Source organism: Mustela lutreola, chromosome 16 (assembly GCF_030435805.1).
Source record: "Mustela lutreola isolate mMusLut2 chromosome 16, mMusLut2.pri, whole genome shotgun sequence".
Taxonomy (NCBI): Eukaryota; Metazoa; Chordata; class Mammalia; order Carnivora; family Mustelidae; genus Mustela; species Mustela lutreola.
This window is the reverse complement of record NC_081305.1, coordinates 46338294-46360704: the sequence shown is the minus strand read 5'-3', so window position 1 is coordinate 46360704 and position 22411 is coordinate 46338294. Positions and strand designations below refer to the sequence as shown.

At 49.3% G+C, this 22411-nt stretch overlaps 1 protein-coding gene and 2 long non-coding RNA genes across 6 annotated transcripts in view; 1 reads left to right on the top strand and 2 right to left on the bottom strand.

Moving 5' to 3' along the window:
• The window catches only part of LOC131817836 (uncharacterized), a 23005-nt gene extending 9485 nt beyond the window's left edge, over nucleotides 1-13520 (bottom strand). For both annotated transcript variants that reach the window (XR_009348595.1, XR_009348596.1), the window contains exons 1-3: nucleotides 12457-13520; nucleotides 2357-2400; nucleotides 383-462 (exon numbers count right to left, since the gene is read on the bottom strand). This is a non-coding gene — a long non-coding RNA (uncharacterized LOC131817836). The remainder of the gene's footprint in view (nucleotides 1-382; nucleotides 463-2356; nucleotides 2401-12456) is intronic.
• Nucleotides 12325-22411, top strand: LOC131817834 (cytochrome P450 2F5). Of its 3 annotated transcripts, XM_059151573.1 has the most exons (10): nucleotides 12354-12495; nucleotides 13520-13711; nucleotides 13795-13957; nucleotides 16073-16222; nucleotides 17286-17446; nucleotides 17798-17974; nucleotides 18398-18539; nucleotides 19409-19596; nucleotides 20145-20286; nucleotides 21942-22411. In XM_059151573.1, exons 2-10 carry the CDS (start codon nucleotides 13541-13543, stop codon nucleotides 22121-22123), a joined length of 1476 nt encoding a protein of 491 aa, XP_059007556.1. In that variant the 5' UTR covers nucleotides 12354-12495; nucleotides 13520-13540; the 3' UTR covers nucleotides 22124-22411. The 3 variants fall into 3 exon arrangements, with proteins under 3 accessions (XP_059007557.1, XP_059007555.1, XP_059007556.1); XM_059151572.1 differs by lacking the exon at nucleotides 21942-22411 and having other exon boundaries at nucleotides 12353-12495; nucleotides 20145-20653; XM_059151574.1 differs by lacking the exons at nucleotides 13520-13711; nucleotides 21942-22411 and having other exon boundaries at nucleotides 12325-12495; nucleotides 20145-20653.
• Nucleotides 15608-19411, bottom strand: LOC131817835 (uncharacterized). Its single transcript, XR_009348594.1, has 2 exons — nucleotides 19250-19411; nucleotides 15608-17493 (listed from the first exon to the last, which is right to left on the bottom strand). It is a non-coding gene; the product is annotated as an uncharacterized LOC131817835 (long non-coding RNA).

Here is a 22411-nt window from a genome sequence, read left to right as displayed (position 1 = left end):
TAGTCAGCATTATTCCACTTGCTTTATTACTCCACCTATCCGTCTGTACATTCTCTGATCTTTCCTCCGATTCATCTGGTTTTTGATACATTTCAAAATAGGTGGTGGACATCAATGCACTTCCACTCATGAACTGTCATCATTTTGTAATTCTTCAAGATGAGACTTCCTTTGACACTTAGAAACAAATTTTAGTACTAGAATAAGCACCTGAGAATCGGACTCCCCAAATCTTAGCATCAGAGACACCCAAAATTCTAGATTCCAAGATTCTTCTTCATTCATCTTTACAGAGGACACCCATAGCTTCTCCTTGGTAGCAAGTCTCTTTTAAGAAAACGAGATTTCTTTCCAACAGTCATCAGAAATCCTTCCTACTCACCGCTTGTGAGGAAGGGGATGCTTGGAACCAGCTTGGTTTGCTAATGCAGAGCTCTTGCAGAAGGGTTTGAGGCTGGCTGACTGCCACACATAGGGAGAGACAACAGAGAAGAAGGAACGAAGTTTAATCCCCTAAATCCCAAAGCTAACAGAGAACATGGGTGTGATTACAAATAGTACCAGAGCAATGACCTCCATCCACCAACTTTCCAGACCTTTCTTGTCTGAACCCAGCCCATCCCTGCTGCACACTTTGGAAGGGCCACTCCCCACATAGCAGCTAAACCCAGCTTAGCTCTCCACTGAAATCCCAGGCATCTCTGGGGTTTAGGGGAGGGAAGAGTCAGGGAAGGTGGAAATTGTAGGGCTCTTTCCTAGGCTTTGCCATAAATCCCTGTGTAATCTTGGTATGATGATGGCCATCGTTCCCTCCTTTGAAAGTCTTCCATAAAAACCAAAGTGTAACCAGATGGCCAAGAGCTTGGAAACCGTCAATGGCTCCAGTAATCCTTAAGCATGTGCTCAGTGTTCCCTACATGGTAAGCACTGTTCTAACTTCTTTTAAATTTTCAGTTGATTGAATCCTTACAACAACCCCAAGTTAGCTGCTGCTATTTTCATTGTACAGATGAGTAAACAGAGGCACAGAAAAATTCAATAACTCCCCCAAGGCAGCCTGGCTCTAGAGCCCACACTCTCATTCACCACACTGTCCTGGGATAATACTGAGCCAAAGAAATCAGGTATAAGATACATTCTGCACGAACCTCTTTATAGAAAGAGTAAAAGTGGTGCCTGGGAGGCTCAGTTGGTTAAGCATCTGACACTTGATTTGAGATCAGGTCGTGATCTCAGGATCCTGAGGTTGAACCCCAGGGCAGGCTCCGTGCTCAGCAGGGAGTAAACTTGAGAGTATCTCTCTCCTTCTGCCCCTCCCCCTGCTTACATTCTAAATAAATAAATAAATAAAATCTTTAAAATAAATAAAAGCTAGTGTCTTTTAAAAAATAAAAAAATAAGGGGCGCCTGGGTGGCTCAGTGGGTTAAGCTGCTGCCTTCGGCTCAGGTCATGATCTCAGCGTCCTGGGATCGAGTCCCACATCGGGCTCTCTGCTCAGCAGGGAGCCTGCTTCCCTTCCTCTCTCTCTGCCTGCCTCTCCGTCTACTTGTGATTTCTCTCTGTCAAATAAATAAATAAAAATCTTTAAAAAAAAAAAAAAAAAAGAATGGGAAAAGACAGACCAGCTTAACATCCCCTGAAAGAAAGAAACGAGGCTATGCTTCCACAGTCTAAAGTTGACATTATGGCAAAAGGAAATGTCAGAAGTGCAGAGATAAAAGAAGTAAAACCAATGAATTGTTTAAGTAGCAGTTAGTAGAAATTTATTGTGCACACACCATAAAGAGTTTGCAAACCAAGAGCATCCAAGCCAGAACATAGAATGAGGCTCAGGGGTGTTATTGCTTCTATAAACCAGCTTATATAGTAAGAAAGCAGTGACTGTTTATTCTTCATGGTGATTGGTTATAATATTGGAGATTTCTTAGATGACTGAAAATTTTCTCTTTTTTTAAGATTTTACTTATTTAGGGGCACCTGGGGGGCTCAGTGGGTTAAGCCTCTGCCTTCGGCTCAGGTCATGATCTCAGGGCCCGGATCAAGCCCCAAGTTGGGCTCTCTGTTCAGTGGGGAGCCTGCTTCCCTTCTTCTATCTCTGCCTGCCTCTGTGCCTACTTGTGATCACTGTCAAATTAGTAAATAAAATCTTTTTTAAAAAATATTTTATTTATTTATTTGAGTGAGAAAGAGCACAAGTTGGGGGAGGGACAGAGGGGGAGAGAAAAGCAGAAACCACATCTCCCACCCTGACTCCCCGAGCAGGGAGCCCAATGTAGGGCTCGATCCCAGGATACTGAGCTGAAGTCAGATGCTCAACTGACCGAACCACCCAGATGCCCATAAAGATTTTCTTACCTTATATCAACCTCAGGAAACAGGTCAAGTTTTGCACATCATTTCTAGAAGCATAAGCAAGAAATGACCCAGGTCAAGTTACTCTTCCAAAATAAGCTACATGATGCTTAGTTTTTAATAACTGCATTGGTTTTGTCTGGTCAGGGTGTTTTCAAGGCTGGTCTCTGTTTGTTTTTTATTTTAACAAAATTATTAGGAAAAACAGGAACATTGTGATAAAGGGAACAAGTCACCAAGAAAATACACAAATCCTGACACGTGACAATATAGCTCTAAATTACAAGATTTTAACTTACCCCAGCAGTAAGTTTGATAAGTCAAACAGATTAAAAATTAATAAAGATATAGAATATTTGAAAAAGATGATTATGTTGATCGAATTAACAACTGAGGATCCCTAAACTCCTCTTCATTTGTGAATCCTCATTCCTTTCAATCCCACATGAGGTTTTATAAATATTAGCCACAAACCAGGCCAAGACATAAATGTTGATAAATGTTGAGGAAATAATATCATAGACAATACAGCCATTCACAATGCAGAAAGAAAGAGAATGAGAGAGAGAAAGAAATCATCAACAATAAAGAGAAGTTCAGGGGTGCCTGGGTGGCTCAGTGGGTTAAAGCCTCTGCCTCAGCTCAGGTCATGATCCCAGGGTCCTGGGATCGAGCCCTGAATCGGGCTCTCTGCTCAGAAGGGATCCTGCTTCCCACCCTTCTCTCTCTGCCTACTTGTCTGTCAAATAAATAAATAAAATATTTTTTAAAAAATCAACAGCTCTAATACTGACAATCACCCACTAGGTTCTGGCACAGTTGTACTTACTATCAAAGGCTGCTCATCAGTGCCCATGCCAAGCAGTTGCAAAAACTTTTCCTACTGAAACTTTTGGTCCTGTTTTTTACCCCTCCTCTTTATGCCCTTCAGTTTCCTTTCTCTCCAGTTCATGACTTTGCAGAGTTCACAAGTAGGCAGAAAGGCAGGCAGAGAGAGAGGAGGAAGCAGGCTCCCCGCTGAGCAGGGCTCCATCCCAGGACCCTGAGATCAAGACCTGAGCCGAAGGCAGAGGCTAAACCCACTGAGCCACCCAGACGCCCCCAGAACAATGTGTTCTAAAAGGGAAAGGGAAAGAAATAATAAACATAATAATAGCAATGAATGAAGCATTGAAACAACAAGAACTGTAGAGAGAATCTGTGAAATCAAACGCTACCCCTTTAAGAAGAAAAAAATGGTTTAACTTCTTGGAATAAGTATGGTAAGCAGAATTCTAAAAATTCTGGACCAACACCTTCATATAATCTCCTTCCCTTGAGTGTGGGTGGGACGTGTGAATAGGATAGAATGTCACTCCCATGACTATGTTACATTATATGACAAAAGGGATTTTCCAGATGTAATTAGAGTACCAAATCCATTGATCTTGAGGTTAATCATAAAGTAAGATCATCCCAGGAGGGCCTAACACAGCCAGGGGCTGAGACCTCCAAAGGGGCTGGGGCCTTGCAACCAAGAATTAGGGATCAGACTAAACAAACTCTTATAAACCAATTAAAAAAAAAAATCAGAGACCGTCCTCAGTGCAGGAAACTGAATGGCCAACACACGCTCAACTCAGCATCCAGCTAATTAGAGAAAAGTAAATGAAAGCGAGATAGAATTTCATACTCATTGGATTAGCAAAATGTTGTAATTCACGGGATCGAGGATTGAATGACAACACAGGGATCTTTCTTTATATACTGTCGGTGAGAGTATAGCTAGTTCAATTTCGCAGTGCCAAGTCCAAGCCAACAACCCCAGCTCTAGCCATCGACCCTAGAGAAAGACAGCAGTGCGCGGGAGGTAACCCAACCAAAATGCTAACTCCGTGAGAGTAGGGCGTGTTCATCTGCTTTATTCTTTGCTCTATCTTCAGTGCCTAAGCTTGTTGGTGTTCAATTAATATTTGTTGATTCAGTTAATGAATGAACTAAAGACCTGGTGATACTGAGAAAGCTCGCTCTGGCTCCACAGAGAAGGCGAGGACAGATTAGAGGCAGGATGTACAGTAATACAGGTGGAAAGTGACACTGTAATCTATCATGGAGACCAGTTCAGGAGGAGTGAGTCCCAGTGGTACCACTCAGTTCTTACCTGGTAAGCTCATCTCCTTCCTCCTCTGATCACGGACAGTCTGAGGGCCTCTGCCTCAGCCCTCACCTAGGAGATCCTTAAGCTCCTCTTTAGTAAACCGAGTGAACCACTGTGTGCAGTGGGACTCATCACTCAGCAACCGTGTTCCAGGACTTAGGAAACAAAGCCCAAGCTCCTCAGCCTGGCATTCAATGCCCTTTAATATGTACCGTCCCCTACACTCAAATACCGACCACCCCCAGGCACCAGCAAGAGATTTGGGCTGGGGGGGGCTGGGGGCTGAGAGCAGGTGCCCCATCCCAGCTGGTTGACAGCCACCAACAGCCCAGCAGACAATAGGACAGTCCTCCTGACCTGCTCTGACTCTCTGTAACTCTCTCCTCTGAGATTTCCACCCCTGGGTGTACGTGTTCACCTGCCCCCCGCACCCCATGCCATGTGAGAACTCCCCTCCCGGTGCCTTCCAGCTGTGCCTCTCTGACTCTTGCCCCTTGTTCCCAGCCAGCTCGTCTCCAGAATTCTGGGGCTTGCAGCTTCTCGGTGTCTTCTCCTTATAAAGCCAGGCCCCTCCTCGAAGTCCTTCAAGTGTTTCCCCCGTGTTAGCTATCCCCTGCAATATCTGTGGTGGTTTGATTCTGCCCGTAACCTTCTTCCACATGCTTCTCCTTGGCTTTTTCTCCCCTAATTGCTCTTTCTAGGGGAACTGGTTAGTGCTGTGTTCTCGTCTGCATTGATGTGCTTTCGGGAGGACAGAGGGTTCACCCCCTTCTGCTCCACTCAAATCCGCAGTTCCCTAAGTCTGTCTTTACTTCCTCAGCTCCCCCATCTCTGCTTCAAACCCCAGGTCAATTCTCCAGGTCCAGGACTGAATAAGGAAGCCACGTTCCCACTGCCTTTTACCCTTTGCTTGCCAGAGGGATGCTGAAGGGATAATGAAGGGCAGTGTCTGTGAGTCCCCAGGGTTGGAATGCAGAAGGCTCTGGATGGATGTGACGGTTCTTTTCTGCAGGGAACTCCTTGTGCCCAGGAACAGAGGAGGGGGAGAGGGTACCACCAAGCATTCCACCATGCAGATGGATAGGAAATAGTCAAATGAAGGATTTGGGGGAAGTAGGAGCAATTTCCTCTTTTTCTGCAGGAATCCAGATACTCATGTTAATAGAGAGGGCTTGGGATTCTCAGGTTCTAGAATGCAAAGATGCAAACCCCTTCTTAACCTCTCCTGGGATGGCAGTGGGCTCTCAGAGCTGGATTGACCCTTGGTAGAACAGGAGGTTGCATTTTGCTCCATTGTTGCCCCTGCCCTGCCCTGCCACAAACTCAGGGAAGGGTCAGGACCGGGGCACAACCCAGATGTAAGCTGACACTGCTGCAAACCACCCCAACCTCTTGTTTGGGATTCTCCCCCCACTTCCTTCCATCAGCGCCCCACCTAGGAAGAAGATACCTGTGCACCTTTACCTGGGCTTTGGGAGGTCCAGGAAGGACATTAAGAACAGTTCTCAGATACCAGGTTTTTATACCGTCAGGGGCTCTGCCAAGTATGTGACAAGCTTGAGTTCACAGAGCTCTCTCAACACCCCAATGGTGCAGAGAGACCCATACCCTCACTTGTTAGAGGAGGTCACTGGGGCTCACGGACCCAGGATACACAAAAGGGACAAGGCAGAGCCGGGATTCATGCCCAGGTCTGTCTGATTCCAGAGTCCATGCCTCTATAACGTCTGTTGGTTCACTAAACATTCCTTGAGCACCTACAATGAGCCAAGCTCCATGGACCCAGCAGCAAGCTGACAGCTCAGGTCCTGCCCTCTTGTTACTTTCCAAGAGGGCAGAGGCTGTATACAAGTAAACACACATATATCCTGACATCAGGGAGCAGTGGGCACCTCAAGAAGATATAGCAATTCATGGCCGCAGAGGGATGGAGGTGCCTGTTTTCCATAAGGTGATCAGAAAGGCTTCTGTGAGGAGGAGAATTTGATGAGCGATCTGAACGAAGGAGTGAGCCATGCAGATGAGTTTGAAGAAGGGAGATGACAGTCTGTGGAGCTAAACCCAGCATGCAGATTATTGGGTTTTGGTTTTTTTCAGATTATTGTTTTTAATGGAAATATAGTTGGCACACAATGTGACATTAGTTCAGGGGTACCACAGAGTGGTGAACACAGCATGTTTTTATGCTATCGTGACTCTACTGCCCCTGCTGTACCTTTCATCCTCATGACTTATACCTGGAAGGCTGTACCTCCAACTCCCCTTCACCCATTAACCCTTCCCCCTCCCTGCTCTGGGAACAATCCCTTCCCTGTGTTTATGGGTCTGTTTTTGCTTTTGTTTTGTTTCGTGTTTTATTTATTTAAGTAATCTCTACACCCAACATGGGGCTCGAACTCAAGACCTTGAGAGGAAGAGTCACATGTTCTTCCAAACGAGCCAGTCTGGCCCTCCTCGTTGTGGTTTTGATTTGCATTTCCCTGATGATAAGTGATGTTGAGCCATCTTCTTTTCATGGGTCTGTTGGCCACCTGGATGTCTCCCTTGGAGATATGTCTGTTCTGGTCCTCTGTCCATTTTTTATCAGATTATTGGCTTTTTTGGTGTTCAGATTATTGGCTTTTTTGGTGTTCAGTTGTAAAAGTACTTTATATGCTTTGGATATTAACCCCTTATCAGATGTATAATTTGCAAATATCTTTTTCTATACAGTAGGTTGCCTTTTTGCTTTGTTGATTTTCTTTGTTGTTTTGTTGGTTTTCTTCACTGTGCAAAAGCTTTTTATTTTGGTATAATCTCAATAGTTTATTTTGGCTTTTGTTGTCTTTGTCTTAGGAGATATACCTAGAAAAATATTGCTAAAGCAGATATCAAAGAGATTACTGCCTATGTTTCCTTCTAGGAGTTTTATGAGGAGTCTCAAGTTGGGGTCCTATCCATTTTGAGTTTATTTTTGTGTATGGTTTTGGAAAGTGGCCCAGTTTCATTCTTTTGCATGTAGCTGTCCAGTATTCCCAACACCACTTATGGAAAGAGACTGTCTTTTCACCATTGTATATTCTTAGAATGTAAGTTTTTAAAAATCTTGTTTCACCTGATATTAGACAAGTCTTATCTCATAACCACATCCTCCCACCTTCTGATTACTGTGAAAATCCAGAGCTGTGTCCTTTGGTGTCCCCCATCCTCACTCCCCCAAAAATGGCATGCAGTATGGCTTCTGTGCAGAGCAGCCCACCGGATTTCCAACACTGTCCAGGTAAGAGGTTCTGAAAAAAAGTCTCATTGACCATCCAGAGGAGCTTGGGGCCTGTAAGGAGTTCCTTTCCACCATAGGATGATGAAGCCTGTGCCAGGACATCTCTCCCCAAACTCTCTCTATTCCTTAACCTCCAAGCTAAAGATACTTAGAAAGCATTTCATTCGTTTAACCAATCAGCAGCTCTAGGGATGCCTGGGTGGCTCAGTCTGTTAAGTGTCTGCCTTCAATTCCGGTCATGATCCCAGGATCCTGGGATCAAGCCCCACATTGGGCTCCCTGCTCAGCAGGGAATCTGCTTCTCCCTCTCCCTCTGCCGTTCCCCCGCTTGTTCTCTCTCTCTCTCTCTCTCTCTCTCTCTGTAAAATAAAAAAATAAATAAAACCTGTTTTTAAAAATCAGAAGCTCTGGGACACCTAGGTGACTCAGTGGATTAAAACCTCTGCCTTCAGCTCAGGTCATGATCCCGGGATCCTGGGATCAAGCCCCCCATCGGGCTCTCTGCTCAGCAGGAAGCCTGCTTCCTCCTCTCTCTCTCTCTCTCTTTCTGCCTGCCTGTCTTCCTACTTGTCTGTCAAATAAATAAATAAAATCTTTTTTTTTTTTTAAATCAGCAGCTCTAACACTTAGCAATCACCCACTAGGTTCTGGCACAGTTGTACTTACTATCAAAGGCTGCTGATCAACGCCCATGCCAAGCAGTTGCAAAAACTTTTCCTACTGAAACTTTTAGTCCTGTTTTTAACCCCTCCTCTGTCTGCCCTTCAGTCTCCTTTTCCTCCAGTTCATGACTTTGTAGATTTGAGGCTGCCCAACATCTCCCCCAGCTCTTCCTGAAAGAACAGGTGGCACGTTCAGCAAATTAATTGACTGGCACATTTTTAAAGTTTCAGGGTTCATGAAAAGTTGAGGAATTGACATGAATACCATCCAATATGTCATCCATACTGAAGGCTGTGTGTTACGGAGTGGGGTTGGAGGACCCCCAAAGGACACAGTTCTGGATTTTCAAAGGAAGTTGGGAGGATTTGGTTATAAGATAAACACTTGGTTGACTCAAATTTCTCTTCTAAAACCATGCAAAACAAAAATTTCAACAGGGGCTTGAACCCACAACCTTGAGATCAAGACCTGGGCTGAGATCAAGAGTTGGACGATTAACGGAAGGAGCCACTCAGGCACCCCAGAATAAAAATTTTTTTAATCTGCATTCTAAAACTTTTCTGTCTGGCTCAGTCAGGGGAGGGGAGTTGTAGCCTGTGACTCTTGATCTCTGGGTCATAAGTACAAGAGACCTACATGGGGTATAGAGATTACTTAAATAAATAGATTTTTTTTTAATCCATTCTCGGGGTGCCTGGGTGGCTCAGTGGGTTAAGCCTCTGCCTTTGGCTCAGGTCATGATCTCAGGGTCCTGGGATGGAGCCCTGCATTGGGCTTTCTGCTCGCAGGGAGCCTGCTTCCTCCTCTCTCTCTGCCTGCCTCTCTGCCTGCTTGTGATCTCTGCCTGTCAAATAAATAAATAAAATCTTTTAAAAATTAAAATATCCATTCTAGGGACGCCTGGGTGGCTCAGTGGGTTAAAGCCTCTGCCTTCGGCTTGGGTCATAATCTCAGGGTCCTGGGATTGAGCCAAGCCCCATATCGGGCTCTCTGCACTGTGGGAGCCTGCTTCCCCGTCCCCTTTCTGCCTGCCTCTGCCTACTTGTGATCTCTGTGTAAATAAAATCTTTTAAAAAAATATCCATTCTAAGAATACACAGTGGGGAATTTATAAATAATCATAATTTGAAGGAGCCTCAGAAGACACAAATACTAAACACAACTGAGATTCTAGATGGCATCTTGGAATAGAAAAAGGACATTCATGGAAGAAAGGATATACCTAAATGAAGTCTCCAGCCCATAGTGTTGTACGAATGCTGATTTCTTAGTTTGGCTCATTGTCCCATGATTTTGCAAGATGTTCTCATGTGAGAAACTAGGTGAAGGGTAAGCAACTTCTCTGAACTTCAGAACGTATTTCAAAATCTGTAATTTTTTAAAAGACTCTTCAGCTAACCTGCCATTTTTAATCTTCCTTGGTATCTTTCCACCGCAGGAGAGCTTTTAGTCAGATAATAAAAGGGGCTTCTGAAACTCTTTAACATCATTTCCCTCATTAATTATCCTAAACCACAGCTCTTTGATGTTGTAATTATGGACCACTCCTTTGTAACCTTGCCCTGAGACCCCTTCATGGTAGAATGGCTTATAGGCAAAAAGCGAGGCCACTCCTGGATCCTCTAAGAACCATCTAGCTTGCATCTAGGTCAACCTCTAATTTCAGTTTAGGCATCAGAAAGAGGGGTAGAGACCAGACATATGACTAAACATCCTACCATGCACAGGATAGCCCCCCCCCACACACAAAGAATTACCCAGCCCAAACGTCAATAGTACCAAAGTTGAGAAACCCTACAACACAGCCCTCTCTACCCCATATTTTCTCTCTAGCAAGAGAGCAAGTCGGACTACAAGAAAAACTCAAAGCCCCTTAAAACCACTTCTCATGCGACGCCTGGGTGGCTTAGGGGGTTAAAGCCTCTGCCTTGGCTCAGATCATGATCTCAGGGTCCTGGAATGGAGCCCCACATTGGGCTCTCTCTCTGCCTGCCTCTCTGCCTACCTGTGGTCTCTGTCTGTCAAATAAATAAATAAAATATTTTTTTAAAAATCAAAAAAACAGCTTCTCATGAATGCCAGTTTCCCAGTGAGGCAGTCCCCTCAGGACCCTCTCAACCCAGTTCTATGGTCAGGGAAAAGTAACTTACAGGCTTCAGATGGGTTCAGTCCTACCCCTCCCCCAGAAGTAGGAGTAGACGCCAAGGGAAACTGGAGCTATCTAATCCCATAATCAAGCTTTCACCTCTCTTCCAGGTCCCACCCTAACCAGTCTCTCTGGGACTTAAACAAGAGCTTGGGCCCCACCTCCATCCTACCACGTGCCTGGGACCTGGAGTGTCAAGTTCCCCTGGACCTTCAAGCACTTCCTCCCTCACCTCCATGGGAAAGATGGACACGGTGTATACCCACGGACCTGTGGGGGCACCCACGCTTCCACCTAGCCTCCCAGACCCTTTTGACCTCAGGGGCTCGCTCCCCTACCCTAACTCCTAGGACTGACATCCTAGCCTATATCCAGACTTTTTCAACCTATCCTTCTGACCTGGCCAGTGTCTGGGGCAGGAACTCAGAGCAGATACAGCTGGTGGGTGTGAGCAAAGCAGAGGTAAGTCTGTGTAGGCAGAAGGCAGCAGGGGAGTCATTCATATCTGAGGTCCAGGGGTGCTGGCTGGTTTGATCAGGAAAGCATGAGACTCTTGACTTCGGGGTTATGAGCTCAAGTCCCACATTGAGCATAGAGATTACTTAAAAATAAAGTCTTTTGGGGCATCTGGGTGGCTCAGTCACGAAAGCGTCGGACTCTTGATTTTGGCTCAGATCATGATCTCAGGGTCGTGAGATCGAGCCCCACATCAGGCTCCACAGTGAGTGTGGAGCCTGCTTGGGATTCTTTTTCTCCCTTTCCCTCTGCCCCTCCCTGCCCCACTCACATTCTCTCTGCTCTCTCTCTCTAAAGTAAAATAAAATCTTAAAAAAAAAAAAACCTAATCTGAGGTCCGTTCTCCACTTCCCCCAAATCCTCCCTCAACCTCCGCCCCCTTCAGTCCTGCCCACTGTAGTATGACTTATGGAGGCATGCGACAAAGAAAGAGAGAGAGTCCCAGAGAGCCAGGAAGAGATAGTGTCTGAGAAAGACTCACAGGGAGAGGGAACCAGAAAGAAAGAGAAAAAGCACAGTGAGAATTGGAGACAGAACAGAAGTTAGAGACCCAGAAAGGCAGAGGGTGAGAGACCAAGAGAGACAGAGACATAGAGACCAAAAGATCCAGAGGCAGAAGCAAAGTGAGACACACAGAATTTCAGAGACAGACCACAAGAGACAGAGAATGGGAGAACTCCAGCCCAGAACAGAAAGGACCTTGCCTGGGGTCACATGACCCGTCAGGGTCAGAAATGAACTTGAACCCAGAGAAATAGAGCGAGTATCCCAAACACCGAAAAGACCCTGCCCCAATCCCTGGCTCATTTTGCCAAGCCCCCAAACCCCAGATCAGACCCCAAACCAGACCCAAATGGAAAAAAAAAAAGGAAAAAATTTGGGGTGCCTGGATGGCTCAGTCAGGCAAGCCTCTAACTCTTGATTTCGGCTCAGGTCATGATCTCAGGGTCATGAGATGGAGGCTAGCATCAAGGTCACGCTGGGGGTGGGACCTGCTCAGAGACTCCCTCTCTCTCTCCCTTTCTCCGCGCTCCCACACCACCCCACCCCCGTGAATAAATAAATACAATCTTTAAAGAAAAGAATGGAAGAGATTTTGTCCTACTCCAGGGCAAATGGCCACCATCAATCACAGTAAGGAGAACTGGGGTCAGCCTCAAAGAGGCCACGGGGGGGGGGAGACCTCCCAAGTGGTGGTAACCACTGGAGGCATTGCTCCAGCTGGCTGCGAGCCCTGAGCCACCACCCTCAAGTAAAGCAAGCAAATGGAAGGGATTAAAAGTCATTGGGAAAACTCGAGACGGGGGGCAAGGGGTGTGGGCAGAGATGATTTAAGGGCAGCCCCCACCCCCCAGACATCCGCAGAGCTGCAGGGCACTGACCTGGAGCAGATCACACTTCTGCTGCCAGAAGCTCAGCAGGTAAAGGGCCAGGTACAGGTCACAGAGGAGGATGGCTTTCAAGACAGGGCTCACCGGCTTCATCTCTCTTCAGTCGATAGACTGCCTGGGATCTCCCTTGTCTTCTCCTCCGACGGTCCTCAAGGTTCCTGGGCTTGTCTTTCTGGGGTTTTCTCTGGCTCTGTGTTCGTTCATTCACCCAGGTTTTAGAGCCCAGAGCGGGGCTGGGCACCGGCTAGTACCAGCGTTTACCCAGCAGGGGGCACCTCTCTCTGCACTGAGCCCCTGGGTTCAGAACCCCTGATTATTTTCCCTCTGCTTCTGCTTCTGCTTCTGCTCCCCTCTCTCTCTCTGTGTCTGTCTTGGTCCCTGTCTCTGCACATCTCTGTGTAATTTCCACGTGTGTGCCTGTGTGTCTGTCTCTGTGCATCTCTCCTTTGTGTCTGTCACTCTCTCTTTCCCTCAGTCTCTGTTTAGCTCTTTATTTCCTGCCCTTTCTCTTTCAGCGTCCATCTGTATGTCTCTCAGGAAGCATGTGTCTCTCTGTCTCTCCAACTCTCTCTTCTGCCTTTCTCTAGTTCTCTGTCTTCATTTGTCTGTCTCTGGCCCTGTGTGTCTCTATCTCTGATCACTGTCCCTGTGTGAGATTTGGTCTATGATGACTGACAGACAGACAGATAGATAGGTGATAGGCGGACATTTATAGATACTTAGATAGCTCACTTGGTTTTTCCGTATCCCTCATTATCTCCACGTGTCTCTCTCTCTCTGTCTCTGTTCTGTTGCTGTCTCTCTTACTGTCGATCTCTGTATTTTGACTGTCTCTGCCTCTGCTGTCTGCCTCTCTCCATGTGTGTCCTCTCTCTCTCCCTCCCCTCCTCCTCCTTTCTCTTCCCTCATTCCCTGGCCTTTCCCTAGCCCTGTGTCCTCTCTTTTCTTCACCTGCCCTCACTTCTAAGGTCTGGGGAAGGCAAATCCCAGAAGATGCAGAGTGATTGGATCCCGCTCCCTTCCCAGTCCTGCCCTTTCCCACTCTGCCCCCCAGATACCTGCGGCTGCTTTCACCATGGACAGTCTGAGCATAGCCATCTTGCTTGGACTCCTGGCTCTCACCAGTCTGTTCCTGACCCTCAGTTCAAGGGGCAAGGGCCGGTTGCCTCCGGGCCCCAGGCCCCTCCCATTCCTGGGAAACCTGCTGCAGCTTCGCTCCCAAGACATGCTGACCTCTCTCACCAAGGTGCAGGGACCTAGGCTTGGAGGAGGGGGGAGGAGGTCTCAGGGCCCCAGATGCCCCTGTGACATCTGTCTTCTTACCCCCAGCTGAGCAAGGAGTATGGCTGTGTGTACACGGTGCACCTGGGGCCCAGGCGCGTGGTGGTCCTCAGCGGGTACCAAGCTGTGAAGGAGGCCCTTGTGGACCAAGGGGAGGACTTTAGTGGTCGTGGCGACTACCCTGTCTTTTTCAACTTCACTAAGGGCAATGGTAAGCCTGTCCACCATCTTCTCCACCCCAACACATTCCACACTGAGGGAGGGGATAAAGGTAGGAGTCTGTCCTCCCAGTTTTAGTGACACTCAGGGCTGCTGATCTCACCAATGACACTGGGTAGGATGGAGCCAGTGTTAGTCTAGGTAGAGTCTGGTCCACCTCCCCCATTCCCACATCCCACCACCATCTTGAATTGCATTTCCACACCAATACCCACTTCCATCCAATTCCAACCCCATTCTCATCCCAATCCCGACCTCTAGCCTAACCACATCATCAAATTTCCATCTCTGTCAAGTGGCCAAATTATCTGGCCCAGCCCATGTTACCCACCTCAACCTAGTCCTCGTCAACCCTACCTCCATGTTCCCCATTCCAACCTCAACTTCATCTTTATCTGCAACACTGATTCCTCTCCCTCCCTCCATTCCCATTATGAACCCCCTCCCAGTTCCCATGTTAAAATCTGTTATCAACTTCACCCTAACCCTTTGGTCAATCTGAACTCCACCATCATTCCCCTCCCCTGCCCCCATCTTCTACCACAATCACCTATCGAGGTCTTCAGTCCCTGGTTCCATTTTCAACCCTAATCAGACTACCATCAACAAAACCAACCTTGACACATATCTACCCAAGCCCAAGCCCAATCTCAACCCCAATCTACCAGTTCTGCCCATTCTATACAATTCCATTCCCATCAGCGACCTCAAACCCAATTTATCATGAGTCCCATAATCCCCCCTCATCCTCCGTCATCATCCCCTTCCCAACCCAAACCCAGATCCACCCATCCAGCAACTCACACCAACTCCAAACCTCTTCTGTCTCAATATCCTGTCCTCCTTACAGTTGGGAATCACCTAGCCTTGTGGGTTTTCTTTTTTTTTTTTTTTTAACATTAATCTTTTATTCAAAGGAAGCCATATGACAGGTCCCAGTAAATGACAAAGGAGAGAGAGAAAGAGTAAGTTAGCAGAAAGTTGCAGAGGTCCTGAAGGCTTGCTCCTTGGACTACTCTTCTCCCCCTAAAAAAGCCCTAGGGTTCTCCCCTGTCCCCTTTATTAGATGGGTCCCAGCTGCTCCAGAATTTGGAAGTAAAGAGCTTTGGCTAAAAGCAAAAACCCACCTATTGTGTATTAAATATACTTCCCACATTCATGTCCCCTTCCTGGGCTTGATCTTATGACCTCACCTGTCCAGGTACAGGTGGCTTGGATAAGTGGCTTCCTCTCTCCGACACTGAGTTGACTAGCATGAGAAAGTTGTTACAAGTCAATGAGATAATGCAGACAATAAAGGGCAATCACTGAGATTTTTTTTTTCTTCTTTAGCATCTAGTTCTCTAGCAGAGATAAACACACCAGAGACCTTAGCCTACTATAGTCCCATCAACAGACTATGACCACCTACAGTGGTCAGGGCTGGGTGGGGATGCTAGGGAAACTGTGGGAGACCAGAGGAAACACCTGAGGTAGGCAGGGAGGGAGAGCCAGCAAGGGCTTCCTGGAGGAAAGGAGCTCTAAGTTGAGACCTAAAAGATGAAGGTCACCAGTCAGGGGCAGACAGAAGGTGGAGAGTGTTCTGGAAGAAGGACCAGCCTATGCAAAGACACTGAGAACAGGGAAAGAAGAGAACAGGGTCTTGTTCCTGTATGAAGTCCCAATGTCTCAGTGTTTATTTCTCATGCTTTTCTTCCTTATTTGAGTTTTCATTAATTAATAAGGAATCATCAGCACCTCCCATGGGGTAAGCTCTGCCCTGGGCAATGCTAGGAACACAATGATGACCAAGACAGCCCCTCCCTCCTTCCCTCCACTCCCACTCCCACCTTCACAGCCTAGCCATCGAGCTGTGATAATCCAGAGTGATCAGATCTGTGAGAGGGAAACAGGCAGAGTGATCAGGACTATGGTGACAAAGCCCGGGCCCTGTGGAAGCTCAGAGGTGGCATCTGACCCAGCCTGGAGGGTTGGATAGAACTTCCCAGGAAGGGGATAAATTCCAAATTCTCAGTCTCTCTTCCAGCAGACACCAGGAAAGGGGCCTCGAATGGCAGCAGTCTTGGGGACAAGTCGTCATTTGAGCTGTCGCCTTCCCTCTATCCAGGCATCGCCTTCTCCAACGGGGACCGGTGGAAGGTCCTGAGGAGGTTCTCTGTCCAGATTCTGCGGAACTTCGGGATGGGGAAGAGGAGCATTGAGGAGCGGATCCTGGAGGAAGGCAGCTTCCTGCTGGCAGAGCTAAGGAAAACTGAAGGTTGGGGTCCCGGAACGTTAACTGATACCCCTAACTCACATCCATCCTACTTAGTGGTCAGGACTGCCTGAGTATAAACACGAACTCAAAACCCTCAGAGGCTCCCCACTTAGCCCGAAGTGAGAGTGGCGCCCCCTGGAGGTGGATCGGCTTCCCGTGGGCGTTCCTGGAGGTCCGGACTACTGGATAGGGTGCATGGTGGCCGCTCTCTTGCGCTGTCTCTGCGTGGTATTTTTATTTTGCTTTATTTTATTTTAAATTTATTTGTCAGAGAGAGAGGGGGAGAACACAAGCAGGCAGAGCCAGAGAGAGAAGCAGGCCTCCCGCTGAGCAAAGAGCCCGATGCGGGACTCGATCCCAGGACCCCGGGATCATGACCCGAGCGGAAGGCAGCGGCTTAACCAACTGAGCCACCCAGGCGTCCCTCTGTGGGGTATTTTTTAAAAGGATTTATTTATCAGAGAGAGAGAGAGAGTGGGCAGGAAGGGGCAGAAGGAGAAACTCTTCAAGCCTACTCCCTGCTGAGTGCGGGGACCCACATGGGGCTCGATCTCCCGACCCTGAGATCAGTGGAAACCCAAATTATGTCCATCTAACGCCAGACTCAGTTTCCTGGGCCATGCTGTTGTGGCAGTGGCTAATGTGCTATTTTCTGCCATCTGTTCAGTCATCGGATCATTGGGTATCAGGTGTTGTGCTGCGTGCCATTGTTGGGTGAGGTCCTAGTGTTGTCAGGAACCGATGCGGTATCATACTGGGCTGCATATCGTATATATGTTGTTTTGTGTGGTGTGTGCTGTGTGTTGTATCATGAAGAATAGCCTGTTCCGTTGTTGGGTGGGGTTGTCATTGTGCGGAAGGATGTTGTGGGCTCTGTCCTGCCTAGTGTGTTGCCAAGGACTCGCGGGGTGCTACGCTCACTGCAGGTCAGGTGGCCAAGGACATTTCTTCTGTGCTGCGAGTCACCCTGGCATGGATGGTTGGATGTTGTAGGCTCCAGCGCCTCGCAGGGTCTGGGGTGTTGCACGATGCACCCCTGACCCACTCCGCCCCTCACTCTCAGGCAAGCCCTTCGACCCCACGTTTGTGCTCAGCCGCTCCGTGTCCAACATTATCTGCTCTGTGATCTTCGGCAGCCGCTTTGACTACGACGATGAGCGTCTGCTTACCATTATTCGCCTCATCAATGACAACTTCCAAATCATGAGCGGCCCCTGGGGAGAGGTCAGGACGCCGAGATCGGGCGGGACAGCGTGGGGGTTCTTCCAGTCCTCCGAAAGGGGAAACCGCGGGTGGGGAGAGAAAGGATGTGATGGACTCTGTGTGGCCCCGCCCCTTTCCTCTGGCTCCGCCCCCCGCGTCGCACGACGCGGTCCAGCCAAGGTCGATCTCCCCACCCAGTTGCCAGAGACACCCAGAGCCCCCGCCCCACCTAGGTCTCTCTAGAACCCAGCTGACCCACAAGACCCCAGCCTACCAGCTCCACCCCGACCTCACTGGCAAACCACCCCACACACACCCAGACACACATTCCACCTGATCCTCCAAACCCCTCCCGCTCTCCCTCATCCCCAGTTGTACAACATCTTTCCGAGCCTCCTGGACTGGGTACCCGGGCCGCACCGACGCCTTTTCCAGAACTACGGGTGCATGAAGGACCTCATCGCCCGCAGCGTCCGCGACCACCAGGACTCCCTCGACCCAAACTCTCCCCGGGACTTCATTGATTGCTTCCTCAACAAGATGGCACAAGTAAGCCTGGGCTGGAAGTCTCATCTCTGGTCTGACTTGCCGCCCCCGCCGGAAACCAACAAGGATCCCGGGTGCAGCGGGTTTGAGAATGATCTTCCTACAACTGGCAGGTGAAGTTGGAACACCTGGCTCCACTCGGAGCCCAGAGCCACTTGGGACCCACCGCCAATTAACAGCTCGTTAAGAAGTCCTTAAGGATCTGTTAATTGTGGGCGCTGCGGCAGAGATTTCCTCTACCCAGTCCTTCCACGCTCCCCACCTTTCCCGGGGAAAGAAAGTAAAACAGAGAGACTGAACGGACACACCCAGCAGGAGTCGCGCCCATCTGCGGGTAGCGGGTCGCACAGACTCCGAGCCTGTGGTCAGTGTCCGGGCGGGATCTCCCTGCCCCGGGCTCATCTCCCCACCCCTCAACCCCCGCAGGAAAAGCAGGACCCGCATAGCCACTTCAACATGGATACCCTGCTGATGACCACACATAACCTGCTCTTTGGCGGCACCGAGACTGTGGGCACAACTCTGCGCCACGCCTTTCTTGTGCTCATGAAGTACCCAAAAGTGCAAGGTGCGCGCGCCCCAAGCCTGGCCCGGGGATCCTGGACACAGGGCCGCGGGGCACAACCGCTGCGCACTCGTGCCCCACCAGCCTCAACTCGCCTATGTCTTAGCCCCGCCCACAACCATGGGCACGGCCCCGCCCAGCATGCCAGATAGCCCAGGCCTCCAGTTTACGCCCGAGACCCCCCCACCCTCTAGCCAAGTCCACAAACCCACACGGAGGTCGACTCCATCCCCATGGCTCCCGCGGTCCACCAAGTCCGCCGGAACCTGGACCTTGCCCTCGTGGTCTTGCTTTGCGATCCACCCCGACCCTGACCACACAGCGAGTCCCGATCTCACAGTCGACTAGAGCCTGGCCCCGAGGCTCACCCGCAGGGCCGGCCAGGAACCATCCGTCTGACCCTCACAGTCTGACCGCCCGCCCACACAGCATGGTCTGGGACCCCACCTCTTCAAATCCCGCCTCTGGGCGGATCCCGGAACCCTGGACTTAAAGCACTGCTCCATCCCCGATCTCTCGGGGCTTTCGCACTACCCACCCACTCGACCTAAACTCCATCGGGCCTGGTCCTCGAACGCCGATCGCAGTCCTATCCCGGGCCTGGATTCCAGACAGCCCTCAAGCCCCGCCCGCATAACCCCGCACAACCCCAAAATTTGGTTGCCCCTTACACCAACCAAATTTTTGTCCTCAGCTACGTCTCCCAAACCAACCTTTCCCTTCGAGGCTCCTGCTAACCATCACAGTCATCTCTGTAACCGCGTCCCTACTGGGAAAGGTTGGCTGGACCCCGCCCACACAGGCACACGCCTCTGCCCAGCCCAGTTGAGGCCACCGGTACCCTTGACTAACGCTTCCGGCCTCACCTCCAGCCCGCGTACAGGAGGAGATCGACCGCGTAGTGGGTCGCGCGCGGCTGCCGGCGCTGGAGGATCGCGCGGCCATGCCTTATACAGATGCGGTGATCCACGAGGTGCAGCGCTTCGCAGACGTCATCCCCATGAATTTGCCGCACCGCGTCACTCGGGACACGGCCTTTCGCGACTTCCTGATACCCAAGGTGTGCTGGGCAGGTCTGGCACACTAGGAAGAGGCATCCCCGACTTGCCAATGGTATCCGGGTCTCTAGCGAGGAGGATCCCAGTACCTGGGGCCTTAGTGACTGGCATCCCAAGCCCTAGCAAGACGTCTGAAGCTCTTAAATCCAGAACCTCAGAACCCTTCCCAGGACCCATTCAGTACTATAATGGACTGAACCTCAGAACCTTCCCCATGACAGTTCCCCTTCCTAGGACCCCTCTCCAGCATCCCCAGGGTCTAAGACTTCATCCTAGGTACGCCCTGTGCCTAAGCACGGTTCTGAAAGAACTAAATCCCAAATCTGCTCTGACAAGGGGCGATATCCCCCATCCCTGTCAACACAGCTTCCAGCACCCATCACTTGGAACCTCAAATAGTGACATACATTTCCTGAATCCCTGTTGGAGTCCTAGGCTCCATGCCCCTTTGTCAAGTCCCTGGGACCTCCAGTCCTGTGGAGTGGAAATTTCAGCTTAAGAATCTCCCAGATCTTCTCCCACCACTGATTCTGCCTCCCCACCCACACAGGACACAGATATCATCACCCTCCTTAACACAGTTCACTATGACCCCAGCCAGTTCCTGACGCCCCAGGAATTCAACCCTGAGCATTTTCTGGATGCCAATCAGTCCTTCAAGAAGAACCCTGCCTTCATGCCTTTCTCAGCTGGTGAGAGCCATGCGGACAGGAGTCAGGGTCTTTGGGGTCCCATATTCCTACCTACGTTCCTCATTCCACTCTTTAAACCCTCTCGTTTCTTCATCCTACCACATCCTCAACTTTGGGTGTGCAGAGACATTTGCTCTCCCTCCCAACTCTGTTCCTATAGGCAGATAATGGCTAAAAATCCTTGCGGAGGGTGGTGGGGAGGCAGGATATTAATTCAACTTGGAAGTAGTCACCGTCAGTATCTCCACTGGGTGGCGCAGGCGAGCAGTTCTCCTTTCCTTGGCTTTGGTCTTTCCCCTGATGAAAAAAAAAATCTTTCCTGTTTAACCCAGTAGCAGAAATAAAAAGGGGGAGGGAGGAATAATAAGTAATTTACCATATTGCCTACAGCGTACCAAGCTCTACTCTTAAGAAGACTTATTCGAGGGTGGCTAAGAGTTCGGTTTTCCAGCCAGATCCCAGATCTATCATTTCCTAGCTATAACGGTCTTGGATACGTTACTTCACCTCTCTGTGCCTCCACTTCCACATCTATAAAATGGAGAATGATAGAATTCCAAGGCGCGTCTCTTGGATTTGTTAGGATTAAATTATATTATCAGTATAGGGCTTAGAGTAACATTTGACAGGCAATATGACCTACATGGCATTATATTCATATTTTTTAAAGATTTTATTTATTTGACAGACAGAGATCACAAGTAGGCAGAGAAGCAGGCAGAGAGAGGAGGAAGCAGGCTCCCCGCTGAGCAGAGAGTCCGATGTGGGGCTCGATCCCAGGACCCTGGGATCATGACCTGAACTGAAGGGAGAGGCTTTAACACCCTGAGCCACCCAGGCGCCCCATATTCTCATTTTTTTACCTGCACTTAACATTCACAACAATCTAATGAGGGACTACTATAATCCCTACTCTTATTTTATTTTTATTTTATTTTAATCATCCCCATTTTATTTTATTTTTTATTTTTTATTTTTTTTTAAGATTTTATTTATTTATTTGACAGAGAGAAATCACAAGTAGATAGAGAAGCAGGCAGAGAGAGAGAGGGGGAAGCAGGCTCCCCGCCGAGCAGAGAGCCCGATGCGGGACTCGATCCCAGGACCCTGAGATCATGACCTGAGCCGAAGGCAGCGGCTTAACCCACTGAGCCACCCAGGCGCCCCTTATTTTATTTTTTAAAGATTTTATTTATTTATTTGACAAAGAGAGATCACAAATAGGCAGAGAGGGAGGCCGAGAAGGGGAGGGAAGCAGGCTCCCCGCCGAGCAGAGAGCCCGATGCAGGGCTCCGTCCCAAGACGCTGGAATCATGACCTGAGCCGAAGGCAGAGGCTTAACCCACTGAGCCACCCAGGCGCCCCAATCATCCCCATTTTAAAAACCCAGAAACTGACTTGCCCAAGATCGCAGAATTAGTAACAGCAAAGCGGAATTCGAATCCATGAACTTGTCCTTGTATCACCTGATCCTTTTTGGCCTCGGATTTACTTAAAACATTTTTCCCAGACCTTCTGACAGGCAGGCTCTGTGACGTTTCCAATCATTAGCTTTGTATGCTTTTATCCGAGAATTTGCGACTGGACCCCCTCACCCCATCTTACCTCAACGTTGCTCCGCACCCTTCCCCCCACCCCACCACCCCACCCCGCAGGTCGCCGACTGTGCCTGGGCGAGTCGCTGGCGCGCATGGAGCTCTTCCTCTACCTCACCGCCATCCTGCAGAGCTTCTCGCTGCAGCCGCTAGGGGCGCCCGAGGACATCGACCTGACGCCGCTCAGCTCGGGGCTCGGCAACTTACCGCGGCCTTTCCAGCTGTGCCTGCGCCCGCGCTGACGCCGCACCCTTGCGGATTTCGCCCGTGAGCGGAGAGGCCTACTTTGGGCCTGGCTCTGTCCCCCTGGTCGTCCCGCTGTGCCGCCCATCCCTCTCGCTCTCACGCTTGCTTCCCCGCACTTGTGCCTGCCGCCTGCCCATCCTCCGGTCCCCATCTTGACCTGATCTGCGCCCTCAGAGGCAGAGAAACGCAAGGGAGAAGGGGAAGAACTTGCCTCTTCTATTGTGCACCCTTTCGGGGGCTGTTTTTACCTTTTTCTAATAAAGTATCTTTATAAAAGATTCAAA